At 36.2% G+C, this 21,011-nt stretch overlaps 1 protein-coding gene across 1 annotated transcript in view; it reads right to left on the bottom strand.

Moving 5' to 3' along the window:
• The window catches only part of RAB3C (RAB3C, member RAS oncogene family), a 140,530-nt gene that overhangs the window by 70,956 nt on the left and 48,563 nt on the right, over positions 1 to 21,011 (bottom strand). The window contains exon 3 of the mRNA XM_068667204.1: positions 5,132 to 5,250. Coding sequence (XP_068523305.1) covers positions 5,132 to 5,250 — 119 coding nt within the window. The remainder of the gene's footprint in view (positions 1 to 5,131; positions 5,251 to 21,011) is intronic.

The raw sequence follows: 21,011 nt of genomic DNA, 5'->3' as shown, positions 1-21,011 counted from the left end.
GATATTGCCAAACTCTTTGAGCTGGGACAACTTTTTCAGGTTCAGAGTACTGACTTAAAGTGAGTGTACACCATTACATGCAGTGTCCCTGTCTAGCCTTTGGATTGTGCAAAGTTTCACAGCATCCAGCTGGATTTCAACCTAGAACTTCAGGCTTTTATATCATGGCTTACATTCTTGCTGTTTCTAAACTAGAAATATTCTGGTTATAAATAAATCTCCAAACCCAAATCACTCAGTAAAAGGGTAGAAAGATTGCACATATAACAACAGTTTTAAGTTCAACTCAGGAACACTTATTTTCCTGGCACTTCTATGGAACTCAACATACTGATTTGAAAGCATTTGCAAAAATAGCACAATGCCTTCACCTTCTCCTTTCTGTCATAAGGAGCCACTGTAATAAGGCTATCAACTTCTGTGGAGAGAACCACTAAGAGGAAAGGTGTCATAAAAGCCCCTAGCCAAATGTAATAATGAAAAAGGCTAAAAATGTAAATGCTACAGGTGACAGAATAAAAGAAGAATGAATGCAAGCACTGTGACATTATAACTGAACTCCTAAAACAAATATGCATTGAAGTGGCATGGAGACGCTCTTAACATTTACTTATTTCCTATTCAGATTTAAAAAGTAAGTTTATTTAAGAATATCAGATTTCATTAGACTAGTTCCTTGAAATATGTGGATGTTATCTAAAGAATTCAGCTAAATGGCATGTTTTGGTTCTTGTCTGTTACTTATGTGGGCTCTTTAGGCCTCAGCTGAGCAGAAAAATGATGCTGTCCAAGTGGTTCCTATTTATAGGAAAAAAATTCTGCTCCCAGAGTCATTTTTTTGCAATGCAAGAAAGCACATCCAAGTACACACCTTGCACTTGCGGTATTAGCTGCACTTCTGGAGGAAAGGCCTCCTGCAAAAGGCAGCTTCAAAATCTGGGCAGAGCCCCATAGGATGTCTACTGAGTCAAAGCATGTTTACTTTGCTGTTTCTGCTAGCAGCCAGATTTTCAGCATGCACCTTCTCTCACTGAATAAAATCAGAAAATGTCAGTCCTTGGGAACTTCTGAAAATCTGTATCTACATGCGGAGAGTACTGTTCAGTGCTGTGACTACTGCTGCTGTCGTTTTCTTTGGAGGGAACACATGCAGAGACTTGGCACGGCTTCCTAGGCAGCAGTACTGGCTTGTTCACGCTGGTCATGAACACAGGTTGTTCACCTAACCTGCTACAAGTGATAGAAGCTCCATGAAACAAACTAACTTCCCCTGCCTTAGTCAAACAAGTATTTTTAATAATGATCCTTCCTATCTCATGAAGGCAAACTGTCTTTCCTCATTTTGTCTAGACCTATAATTATTATTTTTTTGTTTATTTGTTTTTGAATTTCAATACTGTAAATAATACGTTCCGTCTCTTCTCCATCATGGAAAAAGGTTACGCAGGGACTGAGTGTTGATGTATGAGCCACTCCAAATATTTCACAAAGAAAAATTAAATAACAAAAAATCCCGTTAGCTGCACAATTCAAATACAAGTTGCTTTGGAAATCAAGTGCAAGAAAGTATTTTGCCTCTTTATTTTTTTCATTTCATTCTAGTTCTCTCTAAAAATTGAAAATGTATGATTAAAATAACGTTAGTTTAGAGAACAATACCAGTAAATGCACTGCAGAGACAAAAGTAGGTGACTGGTTCTTCTTCAGGAGAGCTAGCTAGAAGACAAGCAATACTCTAAAATCAATATAAAGAAATAAATTAGTCGCTGAAATGGATTAAATCTGATTAGGGATCTCTCAATAGAGACATGGAAAAGGGTTGTAATCATTAAATTGGGGCATAGCTAGTGGGGTGTTGCATGAATTTTCTTGGAGAAATACTCTTTTCTCATACCAAAAAATCTACTTAGGTTACAACTTTTGTTTATCTGTCATCTGTAATCTTTAAGGTTTTTCATTTTACTTAGTGAAGGTGAGATACAAATGTTTTCTGAAGTATCTGCAGTATGGTTAGGAAAATTATTGGACTCTCAAGTCTTTCAGCCAAGCTCTAAGACAAAACACTTTCTCAGTCTCACACACTGGTAGAAAAATGTTTGCCTGATAACTGTTGCATATATTGGCGTTAATAGGTTTCAATAAAAATACAAACATTGATTTTTTTTTTCTATGTAAAGTGTCAATGATCTGATTAGATATATTCTTTCTCACAGCTAAACAAATTGATGCTGACCTAAGCATGGGATATTTGGAAATATGACAACCCATCTGTTGTTACAAAACAGAGATGTCAGCCATATTTCAGATTGAACACATTTATTTTTTTTTTCAACATGGGTACAAAAGCTTGAACAAACTGATTTTAAGGAATCATGAACTCCTTTATTCAGATCTAAGAGGCACCTGGAAATTCGTTGTCCTAAATGTAATGTCATTTCTAGATGAAGCCCTAAAGCTGATGGATTTTGAGCTTGGATTTGGCCCATTGTGCACATATATAAAATGGTACCACTGCCATCAGAGGCACGTTTATCACAGGGAAAAAGCCTTTTAAGCCCCAGAGAGGTTTTAAAGCTCCCACTCATTCTCTGTCCTTGTATCTTTCACAAATGCAGACAAATGTGCACAGTCACATTTCGTCCCCTGCAGCATTGGTAACTGTGAGTTTTCTTTAACTTCTCTTTCATTCAGAAGCAAGCTGTAGTTCTCTGATTGTTATCAAAACTGGAGTATGGGTTAATACAATCAATTATCGACTGTGAGATGGGAGGAATAAAACAGAGAGGAAGAACAGCAGGGCAGCAACTGGGATCATGAAATTAGAAATGAAAATAAAAGCAAATCTATGTCTCATCCTGACAAGTGAGGCACTCTGCCTGTCTGTCATCCTTTTCATCATGCAGATGACTCCTCAGTATCTCTAGGCATATAATCATGCAATCCCCTGTCCACCAAATTTCTACAGCAGCTGCCAACTGTTCATAAAGCTTCTAGTTAAAAATTATGGAAAATCATATTTCACAAACCTAAAAGCTCCATAACTTTTAAATATTTTCTTGTTTCATTTTACAGTGAGTTTTGCTTTAATTTGTATGAAGCCTAGTTATTTTTCACTGGGAAAGAAGGAGTGGCAATGACAATAGATTTAGGAGGCTGGAAAACAAACAGGTGGGGAAATTAATAACAAGTACTCATATTTACACTTGCTATAAGGAAACCTTTGTATCAGAGGAAGCTAGATAATACATGGCATACCATATGGTTTGCCTAGAGAGGAGGCAATGAGATTTGCAGATTACAGCTGGTCACCAACAGCCATTATCACACAGATAACCCAGTGCTTGAATGGAATTGGCCCATTGACAAAGGATAGCAGAACCAAACCAAGAAAAAGCTTCAGCTGGCAGGCCCAGGAAGCAGTGGTGCTGGCTGGCACACATGCAGGGTCAGAGGTTGAGGGTGGGTTCCTTTGTTCCTTGGTTTTGCTAAACTTCCACAGCAGCACCTACAAATTACAGCTGCTGACTATTAGGTAGAAGAATCTGTTTCATGCTGTTGAGCAGAGCAGTACTTGCAAATGTATAACATCAAGCCCTCAGCATGATACCTTCAGCTTGTACAAAAGGGGTAGAATATCGCCTATGCATAACAAGTTACAGTGAACAAACCTGTCTTCCACTTTGAGTATCATGCAGAGTCTCCTCTGAGATAAATTCGTATATCCAAAAGCTAGTCATATGGTCTATACTAGTCATATAAGTTCATCGATTCTCTAGTAAATAGAAAGAAATTGCTTCATAAAAGCAATTCAGCATAGAGTTGTATGGACAGCAATGAGAAGGTAGGACACAGTCTGGAGTTGTCCATTTCCATTGGATGAATGACTACCTCCATAGTGTTCAGACTAGACATGTTAGGCAACACAAGATTTTACTTCTTGTACAGCGAAGGTTCTTGTCAAGCTAAGGTTCTCAGTTCTTATTTTCCGAGTGCTGAATGGCCAGATTCAGCATACCCAGATGAAGAAAATATACAGGTGTAGAGAGAGATGCTGCTCCATGGGCTCAGTAGTACTTTCTCCCACAATAATAAGTAGAAAAGTGTGAAAGAAAGAACGTTTTTTATCGGAGAGTCCGTGGCTAGGCAACAATTCCCATTAGAAACAGGCATCATAACATCATTGCCTTTTAATTCAAATGTAAAATGTGTTTTTGACCTTGCATGTCCTGAAAATTGTATATATTGTAATATTTTGTAATATTGTAATTTTTATTGTAATATTGTAATATTTTTAATTGTAATATTTTATACTCTTATACAATAAAGCACATCTTAAAAGAACAAAAAGAGCCAAAGAAATATACTGAACAATCATGCAAACTCTGAATGAAATACTCTCAAACATGATTTTCCCATGGTAACAATGCGCAAGAAAGCACACAGAACACATGTGACAAATGCAATTCGTATCACCCAGAGCACTGCTAGGAGGCCCTCAGATCTGAAAATAACTCTTAAAGGATAAGAGGAGACAGCTGAGAGTAGCTCTAGTTTTCCTTTTTGGTCAGCTTTACTTTAAAAAAGCCTTAAATTGTTTGGATCCTGGTTGATCCATACCTAATTAAAATAACATGCTGAGACAAATTCACAAAATATATGGTAATACAGGTACCATCCATTTTAGACTCTATAACTCTGATGAACTTTTCTCATCATTTTTACACTTAAGCCACATGAATGAAAATGTAATGTCCAACCAGCTAAGTTTAAAAACAACATTAAAAAAAATAAATCAAATGACAACCCCCACACACAATCCCATTTCTTTTTGTGAACTATGGAAACATTTTCTGGTATCTTATGAATTATTCTCTGTTAGCATGTTGCTGTTTTTAGTGGTATAAATACATCAACTGACATCACAGAAAACACAATGGTTGCTAAGAATCAGAAGTACCACATTTTAAAGCATTCACTGTCTTTCCACAAGAACAAAAATCCTACCTTTGGGTATTGGAATGCTTGGACATATCTGGAAATAACTATTCCAAAATAATTCAAACTATCACAACAGGTAAGTGATACCAAACATTCTCTTTGATATCTAATATGAGGTCCAAGTTTTACTTACCAATCCTGCACAGCATTGAAAGACTCTTCATTCGTGATGTCATACATTAAAATGAAGCCCATTGCACCCCGGTAGTAAGCTGTGGTAATTGTTCTGTATCTCTCCTGACCTGCTGTGTCCTAAAACAGTAATAGAGAAACTTTTTACATACTGCAGACAAATTGAAATATGCATTATTAAAAAAAAAAAAAAAAAAAAAAGAAAACTACAATGATGTCATTGTACAATTCTGCAATCCCCCTCATAAAACTAACCAACATGGAGAAAATTGAGGATAACAGGAAAAAGAATTCTGCTTCAGATCAAAATAGGAGGAGTATATCCATTCTGCAATGAGGTGAGAAGAAGAAAGGTATGGCACTGTGTCAGGTACTGTACCAGAAGTATAGTACCTGACAACTGAATTTTCAAAAACCTGAATTTTGGGTGAGAACCTTGTCTTCTGCTTCTGCTTTGGACATTCCCATTTTCACAGAGGTGAGAGGTAAAGTCTCATGCTCTGGAAAAAAGCTGTGACAAGACAGCATCATTAAGACCTTCACCATAAGATCAGTATGGTTTCTGATGTCTGGGATGCCTGGCTAAAAAGGCAATGTCTACTTGCTCCATTCTTGTGGTTTTAAGCCATTGGTGCTCATGCCAACTTTAGCACAAGTATGGATTTGTGCTGACAAAATAAACATTGACATACTGTTCTTTTAAAATAAGGATGATAGCTGACAAAATAAATAAATAAATAAATAAATAAAGTCTGATAGCAGTCCCTTGCCACAAACAAGTTTTCTCTCTCATTCTCTGTATCTCGTCTTCCTATCTGTAAAGCCGTGAATTTAAGTTTTCCATTTTCCTACTCCTTGCTTTTCTTATTTCCATTAGGGACCATTAAGACAGGGACTAACTGTTACTACTACATTTAGATGCAACATCTAGCATAGCCACCTATCTGTACTAAGATTATGAGACACCATCAATAACTAAATTAAAAGTATCCTGTTGCAAAATGCTTATTTATCATTTTTAACCATAAACATTAAGAGCTTTAGATGAAGCATACATAGCATTTCAGTTTAATCCTGTAACTCTAATAAATCAAATGAACATCTTTAGTTTTAATGGACTTTGAATCATAAATTCATTATTTCAGATTTTTTGAGTAGATAAGAACTAGTTTAACATATAATAAGAACAAATTTATTTAAATTGTCTTCCTTCTGAGAGAGAAAGTTAATCTGTGGTAGACAATGTTTTATTTGGATTGTTTTCTGAAATGGTTTCTGTTTTAGTAGTATTTAGTATGGAGAAGAAAAAAATAGTATGAAGACGAATAGTAGAAAGAAAATAGCAGAAAGAAAATAGAAGAAAGAAAATAAAAAGAAGAAAGGAAATAGTAGAATAAAAAATAATAGTATGAAGAAGAAAAAAAGATTGAAATGGCAACCTTACATTTCATTCATCCTTAAATTAGTAAAGGAAAAAAGTAGATTCTACATACATCAGAAACTACTTACAGAAAAAGAAATATTCTTTTTTTTTTTTTTTTTCCTTTAATTTATGGAGACCAAACAAAGTTTTACTTAGAGTATATGGATTCAGTTCATTCTGGATTACTGTTGCTACTGCCTTCAGTGCTCCAAGACTGAAAGTTTTATGGAAGTTAAACCCTAATAGGTCTCATGAGACGTGCTGCCATTCTGTCTGCAAAAGGCCAGATGACCCTAAACTTTTTCTGTTCATACTCTGAGCTGGCCAAGCCTTTTTCACCTGTGGTCTGAAGGCAGGATAGCTGCATTAACATAACTGTTCGCAATTTTTCTGATGGTATTACTAAGGTATTAAGACTCTTGCACTAAGCCTGTGTGTATTCTAATACTTGGAGATCATTTCTTTCTCAGTAGGTTATACTCTGTAAATAAAAGAAAAGTACCATTGAAATGTCAAGTAAAATCATTATTAGCAGAAGAATTATCACTTTTCATTACCTAAAACCTTGTCTTTGTATTTTTTTAATGGAGTAAGTTTTACTCTCACGTTTTGCCAGCTTCATTTATTTGATTTGATACTAGGGAAAAGAGCTGGGAGAGACAGAAGGAAAACACAGCCTGTAGCAAGCACACAGCTTTACTGTACAGAACAGATATGATTTACAAACAACTTTTGGCAGTGTCTATCTGCTTGTTTGTCAGTCAGAGGCATGTGTGGTTGGAAATATGACTGTATGACAAGCCGAAATCCACCATTATTGAAGCAAATTTTATTTTGCTGTGGGTGATATCCACTGAAGCCTGTCCGCATGTAAGGGTGAACAGCTCCAGCAGCTGAGCCATAAGCTGGTGAGGCTTCCTATCCCAAGACACATACCACTTTCTATAGAGTCTTAGGAGATTTTGTATAGATGTAGTTGTTCTTGATTACAGAGAGTAAAAATGAGTGTAAAGGAAGACAAATCAAGATGAAAATTTCTTAAATAATTTTGCACAGAGGGAAACCAATCTGCAGATGAGAACATTAGCATGGACTGACTTTGGGAGAGGAAATGCTGGACCTAAGCATTTGGTTAAACTTCATTAAGGAAGGAACTAGGTATTTGGGGTTGTTCTTAACACAGGTACCTGTAGCTAATGCTTTTATAAAGAAAAAGGTTTTCTTATATGGTATTTCACCATACAGCATAGAAAGATGACCATGAACAGGGTAGAGATTATTAGGTTCACATATTGAACGCTCCTGTTGGCAATATTAACAATTCACCTGCTATAAAGAATTGAATAAAATTGTTACTGGCTGAATGTACAAATCACGTGCTGGAACGTTTATGATTGTGTAAGAAATGAAATGAATATTAGCAATAAATTTTATCAAAAGTTTTGTGTTTCACACATTCATAAGCATGCTTGTATTCTGACTAGAATATATTCTCAAACACCCTAAAGAACGCTCCTTTTATAGTACTGCTAAGGAACAAAAATATCATGTCTGAAAATACAGCACACTGGAAACATCAAATAGTTAAATATTATATTTGATTACAATGATTTAATGTATTTGAAACAAATAATACAATGATATTAATGGCTTTTCCCTCTGTGAGCTTTCATTCGTATGGAAGAACTGAGCAGAAAATATTTTTCATATTTCATTGTATTTATATCTGTAACTCACTGAGATACTGGTATGTAGTTGAAGAAAGCCTTTTCCACTTCAGATCTGGATACTGATTGCTATTTTACCTTATTTATTTTTTATTTGTTTGTTTGTTTGTTTGTTTGTTTTTCCCAAGACCATGGAATTTATCTGATGACCATCTTTTTGCATTTATATTCTGAAATATAAAAAGTCTGCATTTTGCACTTTTATTTATTTCTAAGCAAACTAAATAAAATAAGCCTGAGGAAGAATAAAATTTGACCTATTACTAAATGACATTTTAACCAATGCAGTTCATTTCCATCTTCGATGAGCAGAAAATAAGACATAAATCATCTTGGGGGCCTGTTCATTCATGTAAATAATATCTGATAAGGACAGGTCTGATAAGGTTCATTAAGGAAGTAGAGTAGACAAGCAGAAGGGAATGAATGACAGTGAGGGAATGACAATGATTTATGAAAAGTTTTATGCATGGGCGACAAAAAGAATTATTTTACAAATCTTAAAACAAAATAAAAGGGGTCTCAACAGCTGCAAGGAATTTTCAAATAATAATTAAAATAAAAAAATATATTCATAAATTGTTTGTAATAAAGTTCCTGCAATTCCATTAGCTTCTGGTTAGGTGACAAACCAAAGGTCTGTTTAGTGACACAATCTTAGTGTTTTTTTTTTAAAAAGACATCAGATCTTAAACATTAAATCACAGAAAGATGAAAATAGCACTTTACAGCGTGCTAACAAACAAAATGTGGCCCTGCATGTTTGAAATACTTGCACAGTTTGGCTTTACGTACTCTGATGTTTCTGGTATGGGTTGAACTTTTTGTTGGTAGTGATTTTGTTGTGTTTATGTTACTCTTTCATTATTATTATTTCCACTTAAAATTGAAATAGGGTATTTACAATTTTTTTTTTTATGCTCCAGATCCTGATATGTGCCCTCTTCCCCATGTCTGTTCCAGTTCTCCCTTCCCATTTATTAGAGGGGGAACACTCTCCTTGGCCTTTCTTTCCTGACCAATGTACCTATAGAATCCCTTCTGTAGCTACATAATTCCAGATTACGTTGGCTGTTCACTTGAGTTAAACTTGAAACTGTTAAGCTGACAATATAACAAATACATCAGTTATTTTTACAGTAACCACATGAACAAGGCTTTTATCATGTGCTTCTGCCCTGAAACTACCCTTGAATAACTGGGAAATTTCCTACAGATTCTAGTGCCATGCCATAGAAAGCTTTAGTGTATAGGGAATTCACCAGTTGCTCACAGAACTGCTCCCAGAAGAATGGAGAGTTATACAATAGCCATCTGAGCAACTAGAAACACTTAGTAACAGTGATATAGCTGGCACTAAAATAACCAGTACTGCACATGAAGTTAAGCATTGATGGGGTCAAGAAAGTCTCAAAACAGAAAACAAAAAAAGCCATAGTTCTGATAACGATCTTGAAAATAATAACCATTTAGGCTTGCAGTGCTTAGTTAGCTGAGCTAACCTGGCAGAGGTAAATCCCACCGTCAAGACCTAGTAAGGCTGACTTCACCCAGACTCGGCCATGCTAGCACATATACTTTGATTATACCAATGATTGTGAGCAATGCATTTAAATCTGGCCCTTTCTGAATTCATTTGCTGAGTGTGTGCACTCCCTCTCTCCCTGGTGGAGTTAATCATTAGTAATGCACACAGTTTTGAAGGTGAAAGCAAACAGCACTTGGCAGCAAGAACTTTTAATGAGTCTGTCATTACAGAATTCAGTCTGCAAAACACAAACTGATTTTGTAGCATACCTGAGTGACGCTATGCCTCTGCATTTCTGTCTTGTATGCTAAACATACAAATATCATTTTAGATCCATCTCACCACACTTTAAGTTTTATTCAAATCACAATGAAGCTTGTGCCAGAAAACTAGCAGCAGTGGAAGAGGATTTCTTGGACAGTGTCTATACCTCTGCTGCACGTCCACAACATTTGTAGAGTGGCAAACAGAAAGATAAAATTAGAAATATGAATTGGGTGAATTCTCATTGTACAGGTCAATATTTTCTGTGAACTAACAAAAAATTGGCACAGCAACCAAGAACTGCAGCTCCTTTATGAATTTCATGTTTCTTTCCTGCCATTGCTTCCTAAAGGTATATTTACAAGCTCCATCAAAGAGATTGTATGTTTCTCTAATTTCTTCTATTGATAAATAAAAAAACTTGATGCAATAAGTGAATGAAAATACCCAGACAGAGCAAATGTGGGTCTATAGCCAACACAACTGAGAAGGGCATGAAGGGCAATGAAAGAGAGGAAAGATGCTGGAGGAAGAGGAGCAGACTATCTTGGGGGCATCATTTCTCAACAGATCTTCCAACAGGAAGTGTTAGGCATGCAGAAACACACACCTATGAACATTTACAACGAGGAATGGAAAACAGTTCAAAGCAGTTTCTTTAGCTAAGGTATGCACAGAAGACACAGCACAATGTACTGCCAATTCAGCCTTTGATTATGTATCCATCTCCTGTCTGCATCTCTTTCCAGACTTCTAATGATTTAGTTTTCCCTGGACTTATGTTCTTTTATATGTATACTGTATGTATACTGTATGTATGTATGTATACTATATGTATACTGTATGTGTATGTGCATGTGTTTGTATATTTATATATATATATATATATATATATATGTATTGAAAGCAAACATTTGTAACTTAAAAAGCCAGCTACTCAGTCTGCCAGTACACATCTGCTAGGGCTGTAGTCCCTATAACTCACACCAAAATCACAGTTGGCAGTTCATTCATATGGGAGGGATGCAGGAGCATGGCAGAGGCAGCTGGAAATAAGTGGGGCCAGAGCTGAGAGGAGAGGCATTATTCCAAATGGGCCAACAAAATGGGTCTAGGAGGGTTGTCCTGGCAGGCAGAAGATGGGTCAGAGATTATCCTAGAGGAATAGTTTGGCTCCCAGACTGTCCAAGCCAGAGTTGTAAAAGTACTTTACTGCCCAATTTACTTTCTCTCACAACATCCAAGCAGCTGGTGACTGTTGCAGAAGTTTATTTCTTTTTAAATTTCCTATTTTTCTTCTTTCCTGTTCTTTCTTGTCTCTCCTTCTCTATTTTTAAGACTTGCATAAAGCTTTTCACTCTCTGCAGTTCAGCTACCACTCCTTCCTAAAACATAATGCTTAGGAAGTCCCTGGCGTTACTGCCTCTTTTCTAGCTCAGTGTAGCTTGACCTCAGCTACTATTTGTTCTGGAGTCAAGTTTTGAGCCCCTCTGACATTTTCACAGCATGTCTCGCTCTTTCCCTGCCATGAACTGCAGCTTTTTCCTTGTCCTGTTTTCACTTTGCGGCCTGTCATGTTCTAGAGGAAATGATGATCATTTCTTCTGGTCCTTCTTCCCCATCTTTGAACACACTTTATAAAAAATCTGTCAGATCAGTGGGCCCTGGCTTCTCTTCAAGAGTAAAACAGATTAATTTGATTTAAGTATCATTTTCTATTTTAACCACATATTTTAAACTTGTTTCATGTTGGGGCTTAAGAAGTATTTTTTTCTTTCTGGAAATACTTGGGTTTAACTTTCAGGATATATTTTTCTTCTATTACAAACTTTAAAGTTCAGCTCCAAATATGTATGGCGGAACTCAAGAATTTACAAAATGTTATAACTCACACTTCATGCAATAATGAAGGCATGTTTTCTGAGGAAAATTAAAAGGCAAATTATATCAGAAACCAGCCTTTTTCTGATGAAAAATCAGTGGAACAGCTTTGTATTTATATTGTCATTTTAATTACATGTAAATCAGACTCTACAAATTTCCTCATATTTTTCAGAAAAAAAAAATAAGATAACAGAGAGCCATGTTGAAAAAAAAAAAAATGACATACAAGAAAACCAGCAAAGCTTTGATAAGGATCTGTCTTTAACAGGCAGCTGGAAAATCATGTGATAGTGTTGTCATATTTTTTTTTTTAGAGCTCCTGCTCCCAGAGTCCTGTAACAAGAACAATTTTTGTTTGTTTGCTTGTTTATTTAATCTTTGTGTTTAGTATAAAGATGTAGCCCTGTGCATAATGAAATAGAGGCTTTTAATATGGACTGGAATTACTGTATTAAGAATAAATTTTTACTAAAACCGAAATCATTTAGGAATGCTGACACCTGGCACTGATTTCTAGCAAAGCTTGAAAGGCTCAACACAACTTGCTTTTTAGTGACAGGAACACATAAAAATTGTTCTATCTAGAATAATATTTCAAGAAACTGTAATCTTAGAAGCCTGACACTGAGACACTCTACCTACAGTCTTCAGACTCAGCAGTAAGTCTTCTTAGCCTCCAGGAGTGTACTTGCTTCCTCTGAAACTGCTCAGTGGTCATCATACAATGCAGTAAGGTTGCAGCAACTCAGTCCCAATGATGTGAGACTTATTCATATTAGTAAAATAAGAAGCAGAGCTATTTCATGCATAGATGAAGGAGAAACTAAATAGTCCTTGTCTCATTCTGCTTTAGTAACTTCTGTTTGGTATTTGTAACTTGACAGTGTTTCAGAACTGGCTCTTCAACACAAAAAGCTTAAAAATAATTTAAAAATAGGTGTGTTCCTGCCTTATGATGAATATGTTGTTCTTTTTTTTTCTTTGTTGTTGTTTGTTTATTTATTTGTTTTACAGCTCTGTTAAAGCTTTTACAATTTTGCCTGATCTCCCACCATTTTTGAAAGGCATTTACCTTTCATTTAGCAGTGAAGAAAAAACAAAAAAACAAACAAACAAAAAACACTGGGCTAAAATATACAGTAAGAGAATTGGAGCCAAGCTGGCTGTTATCACACAAGCACACAAGCAGAGGAGAGCAATGTCCAGGTATATTGGAATTCTGCTGTACCTTCTGCCGCTTCCCATTTCTATACTTCAATTATATACTTATCTTTTGTGTTAACTACTTCTCTCTAGAATCTATTTGTAAAATAGGAGAAATAAGCTTTCACCTTACTGTCTTGTCATCTGTCCTATTCTGCATCTTAAAGACAGCTCTCCCTATTAATATTCTTTACTGATATTTAATTAACTTGCCCTTATTATTCAGGATGAGGTAGGCTCTACGGATAAAGTTTAACCAGCTATTTTGATAATAGCTCTATGTTAGTAGCTCATTGCACTGCACAAATTTACATAATACTGTCATCGTCTTACAATATTATGCAAATCCTAGTCTACTGGTTAGTTAACAGTACCTCTCAGCTATTGAGAGCTATGAACATAATTCTTTCCTCATGACAACACCAGGCTTAGCACATTTTTGTTCTGCAGGTTTTGTTTTTTTTTTAGGAGCAGAGTTTTATAACTCTCAAAGATAAAAGTTTGAATTAGTGGTACAAAGGACATTCTTAAGCCATAAACCAAGCATGCTTGCCAGAAATTTTCTCTTCACCTCTGCTTTTCCCTGTGATAAACCCTTGTATTCAAATCTGTTCCCTCATTTGGAACAAATTGTAGGAAACTTGCCATTAAATATTAATAACCTTTCAAACTTTCCCAATAGTAAAGAAATGTGTTTCTGTATGTTCACAAAACACATTGAAATGGTCAGCAAAATTACTAATGTTTTTTACATAAAAATGCTTTAAATCTCGTATACCCATAGAAAAGGAAAGAGGCATTCTGCAACACAGAACAAGTCACATTCCACTCATTTTAAGCAAGAAACGAAAAGTGCAGTATTTCTGGAAGAGTTCAGCAATGGCTTAAATTCAATCCCATTCAGAACTTTCATGAAGACAGGTATAAGCCAAAACTTAGTGCTTTATAAAAATTGCAGAATAAAAATACTGAACTATGATGTGGCTTGTACTAAGCAGTTTTCTTTCTGCCTTGCCAAAATAATGTTGCTTTAGAGCTGTCTGGAAGATTCATAATGTAGTGAACTCTGTAGGTAACTTCTCTATCATCTCTTTCTATAGCAGTGGCAGTATACTGAGACTTAAAAAGAGCACCAGTGACTGCCAGAGAATACTTGTCTTCTGGGCCAGACATCAAAGACACATGAAGACATTCATGTAGCTCTTGGTATATCAATTGTTAGGCAGATATTTTAAGATTTTAAGGCTTAGATTAAAAAAGAGCTGTTTGCAGGACAGTCTTAATCAAACTCTCCTTTTGTCCACTCATTTTTATTTCCTTTGACCTCCAATGGTCTGTCATTACCAAACACTCCCTTAATATGTGACTGTGTTAGATATTTGAATTTGCCATCAACTTAGTTTTTTATTCTTTCCCCTTCCCTTTCCCCTTCCCCTTCCCTACCTCCTTTTCACCATCCCCTTCCTTTGGCTCCAAAACTTTTAGAATTTGAATGACTTCTCTAGTTTTTTCAAAGCTGATCTTTAGTTATCAACTTTTACAGGCTCTGGAAAAATTTTGCGTGGCTTTAAATTATCATACTTTACTTGTGGAAATATTAAAAGGTCACATCCTCCTTATCAGAAAGATACCTCTGTCACCAATATGCTGCTACTACTATGTATCCCTAGGCAGGTCTTGTCTATTCATTTTGGAAATCTTTAAATTGTATTGAAGTCTCCAAGAAAAAAAAAAAAAAGTCTCATCAAAGCAAAATGTAATTCTCAGATAAGCCAGAAGCACTACTAAAATCTCTTCACCAAAGGAAAAAATAAAAAATAAAAAAAAGGTTAAAGATACCAAATAGAAACAATATAATCTAGTACACATGGCTTGGTAGGGTGGTGGGTTTTTTATTGTGAGTGGTTGTTGTTGTTGTTGTTTGGTTGTTTGGTTGTTTGGTTCAGTTTGTTTTTTGTTTGTTTGTTTGTTCTATTGGTTTGGTTGTTGTTTTTTGTTTTTAGTTTTTGAAAATACACTTTTTATGCTAAATGCCTCTGTGTTCTCTTGCTTGTCACTAAGCCATTAATACCCCGGCACCAAAGCTGTTGACATCAAAGGCTTATACACAGAACACGGTCCTAATGTCTTGGTATTTGATGAAAGAAACATAATTCAAGAGACCATAGGTGACTATAAAAAGGAAATACTTATTTATCCTGAAAACATCTCAGCATCTCAGCAGCTGACATAGTTTAAGACATATCAGCCAACCAAAATCTTTATGTTGTTCCAGTTTAAGACTGAAAATTATTAAAGAGAGGTATAAAACTAAGGTAAAAATATCAGGTGTGATTAATCTATGAATCTCACATTATTTATGAATCTCACACACATAAATCTCACATTATTTATGAATCTCACACACATAAAAAATGCAATGTAATTTTTTGTTAATAAGGATTTGGATTTGGCCCTACATGTAAACACCTCTGATAAAAGTCTCCAAAAGAGATCCTGATTTTACCAAAGTACAGATATGTAAAGCTACTAGAGATATATAATAGAGATATACTCATCCTGGCTATCGGGGGAGGTCCCAGCTGACTGGCGGCTAGCAAATGTGACGCCCATCTACAAGAAGGGCCGGAGGGCAGACCCGGGGAACTACAGGCCTGTCAGTTTGACCTCAGTACCAGGGAAGCTCACAGAGCAGATCCTCTTGAGAGTCATCTTGCGGCACTTGCAGGGCAAGCAGGCGATCAGGCCCAGTCAGCATGGGTTTATGGAAGGCAGATCCTGCTTGACGAACCTGATCTCCTTCTATGACAAAGTGATGCGCTGGGTGGACGAGGGAAAGGCTGTGGATGTGGTCTACCTTGACTTCAGCAAGGCTTTTGACACCGTCTCCCACAGCATTCTCCTCAAGAAACTGGCTGCTCTCGGCTTGGACTGGCGCACGCTTCGTTGGGTTAGAAACTGGCTGGATAGCCGGGCCCAAAGAGTCGTGGTTGGAGGCCAGTCACTAGTGGCATTCCCCAGGGCTCGGTGCTGGGGCCAGTCCTCTTCAATATCTTCATCAATGATCTGGACGAGGGCATTGAGTGTACCCTCAGTAAGTTTGCAGATGACACCAAGCTAGGTGCATGTGTCGATCTGCTCGAGGGTAGGAAAGCTCTGCAGGAGGATCTGGATAGGCTGCACCGATGGGCTGAGGTCAACTGCATGAAGTTCAACAAGGCCAAGTGCCGGGTCCTGCACCTGGGGTGCAATAACCCCAAGCAGAGCTACAGGCTGGGAGATGAGTGGTTGGAGAGCTGCCAGGCAGAGAAGGACCTGGGAGTGATGGTTGATAGTCAGCTGAATATGAGCCAGCAGTGTGCTCAGGTGGCCAAGAAGGCCAACGGCATCCTGGCTTGTATTAGAAACAGTGTGGCCAGCAGGGCTAGGGAGGTGATCGTCCCCCTGTACTCGGCTCTGGTGAGGCCGCACCTCGAGTACTGTGTTCAGTTTTGTGCCCCTCACTACAAGAAGGACATCGAGGTGCTTGAGCGGGTCCAGAGAAGGGCGACGAAGCTGGTGAGGGGCCTGGAGAACAAGTCCTACGAGGAGCGGCTGAAGGAGCTGGGCTTGTTCAGCCTGGAGAAGAGGAGGCTCAGGGGCGACCTTATCGCTCTCTACAGATACCTTAAAGGAGGCTGTAGTGAGGCGGGGGTTGGCCTGTTCTCCCACGTGCCTGGTGACAGGACGAGGGGGAATGGGCTTAAGTTGCGCCAGGGGAGTTTTAGGTTAGATGTTAGGAAGAACTTCTTTACTGAAAGGGTTGTTAGGCACTGGAACAGGCTGCCCAGGGAGGTGGTGGAGTCACCATCCCTTGAAGTCTTTAAAAGACGTTTAGATGTAGAGCTTAGGGATATGGTTTAGTGGGGACTGTTAGTGTTAGGTTAGAGGTTGGACTCGATGATCTTGAGGTCTCTTCCAACCTAGAAATTCTGTGATTCTGTGATATTTAGGGGAGTTTATTGGATGCAATGCATTTTTAAATGCTTAAATAAGTAACTTTTGCTTTAAATATAGGTAATTTTTTTTTATAACCTCTTGAAAACAACTTCAGGATGCTTGTCATCTGCCAACTAGGCTGCAGTAAACTTTCCTTTGCAGCAAACTATGACCTTTGTGAGAAAAAACAAAAAACAAAAAACAAAAAACAACATAGGCATCTAGGCTGCCTTTATTGTGCAAATTCACATACAAACTACCATTTAAGTAGAATTTACAGTATATAAATACACTTAACTATTCTGTAGCCATTTTTCTAAACATCTACTAATGTCAACCATCACAAAGAAACTACTGGACTACCTGGAACTCTGTTCTGATGCAACAGTCGTTCTTCCAATGTCTTATAAGAAGGCTCAAAACTAGTAGTGTCAACTTCTCTAAAAATACTTCCAGAAAAACCTTATCAGAAAATCTGACACCCTTTTATATCAAAGAAGAGGAAACAACAATGGTATCAAGTACAGGTTAAAGAAAGATATATTTATTCAAAAGTTTCTTCAAAAAATGGAGAAATGTGAAGAAAAGAACAGATATCACAAGAAGGATATCACCTACTCCTACGTATATATTTCAAAAAGAATCAATCAATCAAAGCAGCAGCAAGATCTTGACACTTGAAGGAACAGAATTTGAAGCTTTACAAGTGAACATTAAACTTGGCAAGAAAATCTACAAACAGCTCTTCACAATAAATATATAACAAACTTAAATGCATAGGTAGGAAGATTCAGTTTGGGAAATTTCAAGTCCTCATGCAGAGAAGTAACATGCAACAGGAATTCAGGCTTTCAGATGCTTTTCTGGATGAGGATAATAAATTCCAGGATCAAATTTTAAATGAGCAAACATTATTTCTTGTACTTTAAAGGAAATCCGATATTTTTTAGACTTTTTAGGAAAAGAAAGAGAGATGAGGGTTAACAGAATTTGTAAAACTAATACCTTGTGTTTATAAATTCAGAAAAAAAAACAAACAAACATGAAACTGCTTTACCATTTATGAGTAAGACCATTTTTAATTGTTACATATGAATAAAAGATGTTGACTACTCACATGTAATAAATACAATCCCATGAGGGGGAAAAAAAAAAGTCAAGTAAAATTTTTATTCACTAAAAACACTAATGTTTTTTTTGCTAAATTAGCTGAAGAGATAATAATGCCACTTTGGAATTTCAGTGCAATGTTATTTCAAAGGAAAATGCTGAATAATACAAAATGAACTTGTGCTCAAGTTTATGCCATGAAAAACTTCATTACAGCATGTAATTGATCAAATGTAACTCCACAGAGGAATTACTGGCCCATACCATAAAGTCCCATCAGGAAGAGGTACTAGGTCACAGGCTGTAAAATTCCATGGAGAAGCAGAATCATAAAAACATTGGCTGGAATGGGCTGTGGTGTTGGTGGAAATAACTCTGAGGGCTCAGGCTATCTTCTAGTTCACATTTAGAGTTCACATTTCTAGTTCTAGTTCACATTTATGCTTAAATAATGTAACATATCCAGAGACACAAAAGGTACCATATCCCTTTGTACCTGAGGATTTACTCGATTATTTTGAAGATTGTCATCTACTACATCACCTAAATACAGGAGATCATTTCAGAATCCAAGCAGATAGGTTTCTAAGTCTTCTGAGGAACTCACAGAGGTTCTAACTCTACAGTACTGATTTTATTTTATTTTGTTTTAGCTTATTTTTTTAACCAAAAAGTGAACCATTGGGTTACAGGATCCAATCACATGATTTTTTCAGGCAGAATAATTCATGAGAAACATTTATTTGTTCTGTATCTGTAGTAATTACATTATATCCATGCTTGTTTTTCTTTTAACCATACTTTTTTTTTTCTTTTAAACATACTTTTGTATGTTTACAAAGTGAGAAATCCTAGCTCATATAATTAGTAAATTAATTAACTAGTTAGAAAGATAAAAACCCATTTACTCTGATCACGATCCATAACATAGACATTTCTATCAGTCCTCAAACTGCAATGGCAGCACAACAGGTCAAATCAAGTACCAAAGAAAAGCATTATGAAAAGACTTTGTAAGGTTAAGGTAAAAAGCTTGATTCGAATGCACCATTCTTTCCAGAAGCATTCTGTAACTCTGATATGCATTGCCAAGCAAAGTGATTGCTGTACATTATTTGAAAAGCTTTGAATTTTTACTTCAGTAAAACAAAACATAAGTTAGAAATAATTCCTAACAGTAGGATTTAGACCACATATGATGTACCATAATTAGTGTTACACTTCAACTGTGATTTTCAAACTACAGGTATTTTACCGGTAATCAGAGCTATTCTGTCTTAATGTATCATACAGGAATAGGCAATTACAGTCTAATGGAAGCGGAAAAATGACCAGCTGTGAAATCTCTAACAAGTATAATTATAATCAGAGCTAGATTAAAGCACTAGCTACAGAAAAACAGACACTGGGATTATACATAGTCAGAGAGCAGTCTAAAAACAAATTGAGTGTAAATAATTTTCAAAGGGCTATCCTGCCTGCAGTGCAGCACTGACTACATAGAAGCAGTTAATGTTTGTTATGAACAGCTCTGCTTTAATTTATACACCATACTATTTCTTCTCTAATTAAAAAACAACAACAACAACAACAAAAACAGCAAAACAAAGATGTAACTTTCTGGAAACCACTGTATTTTACTACAGCTCTACCCTATTTCTTCCCAGTCTCCTAACTATCACATAACAGTGGTTTTAAATTACTAGTCGTGTTTACTAACTTTTAAATATATTCACAGAGGTGCATGTTTCTGTTCATGTATACAAATATAAAAATATAAATATATATGTATATAATATGATCATAACTTAAATATATATACTCAATTATTCCCATTATGATACAAAGATTATTTATTTATTTATAAGCTTGCTCTAAGTAATAGAAAGCAAATTTGTGACATTGTGAATTCTTGTCTATGATCCCAGAATTCCAACTGAACTCATCAAAGCATGAAAAGAGAATGTATCTGTTCCAAATTGTTCCTGTATATATTTATATCTCATCAAGTATAAACAAAGAGGAAAATCGCCTTACTGAGCTAAGCTTAGGAGAACGAATGAAAAAAGCAAGCATACTTGAATTTTACAATTATTTCAGATTCACACATTATTTAGTGAAGAGTTAAATTTAAAAGATATCCAATCAAATCAATCTTTTACAATTTCATGTTAGACTAAATTAATTTCAAAATCCAAGAAATCCCTTGATAGAATAGGGATTAAGTACAGAACATTTCTAACATCATTCAGGTTCCTTAACTGTGTCTCTCTAGGCCTCCCTCTTTCACAAAAGACTACATTTTGGGTGGATATATATTTTCTCTCCATACAACCTGCTGCTGGAACCTGAATTGAAGCCCCAGTTATCTTTTCATTGAATATAATACTGACCAGCATATTAACTGGAAACTGCATTATCAGACACTCAACCAGTGTTCTTTGATCTTAGATAAAAGTTGAGGATTATTTCCACCCTGATTTGATTATGTTGTGGAACATGTTCTCTTCTTGTGCAGGCATAACTGAATCATCATCCATCAGCTGACAAAATGCTATAGTGACAGACAAGATAGGCTAACAGTCAAAGAAGAGGCAAAATGAGGATTTTGCCCAAGAAAGGAGTTCTTTCCCAATATACCTTTATATACACTAGACAAAAAAAAAAAAAATCTAAATTCTGGTCATGTCACATTTAGGCATGCTCAAACACTGCTGCTTCTGAGAATTAAGAAGAGGATAATTTGCTGGAGTTGTTTATTAGT

The sequence above is a fragment of the Anas acuta genome, chromosome Z, assembly GCF_963932015.1.
Source record: "Anas acuta chromosome Z, bAnaAcu1.1, whole genome shotgun sequence".
Classification (NCBI taxonomy): domain Eukaryota; kingdom Metazoa; phylum Chordata; class Aves; order Anseriformes; family Anatidae; genus Anas; species Anas acuta.
The sequence above is the reverse complement of the archived record's forward strand: the minus strand, read 5'-3'. Positions and strand labels throughout refer to the sequence as shown.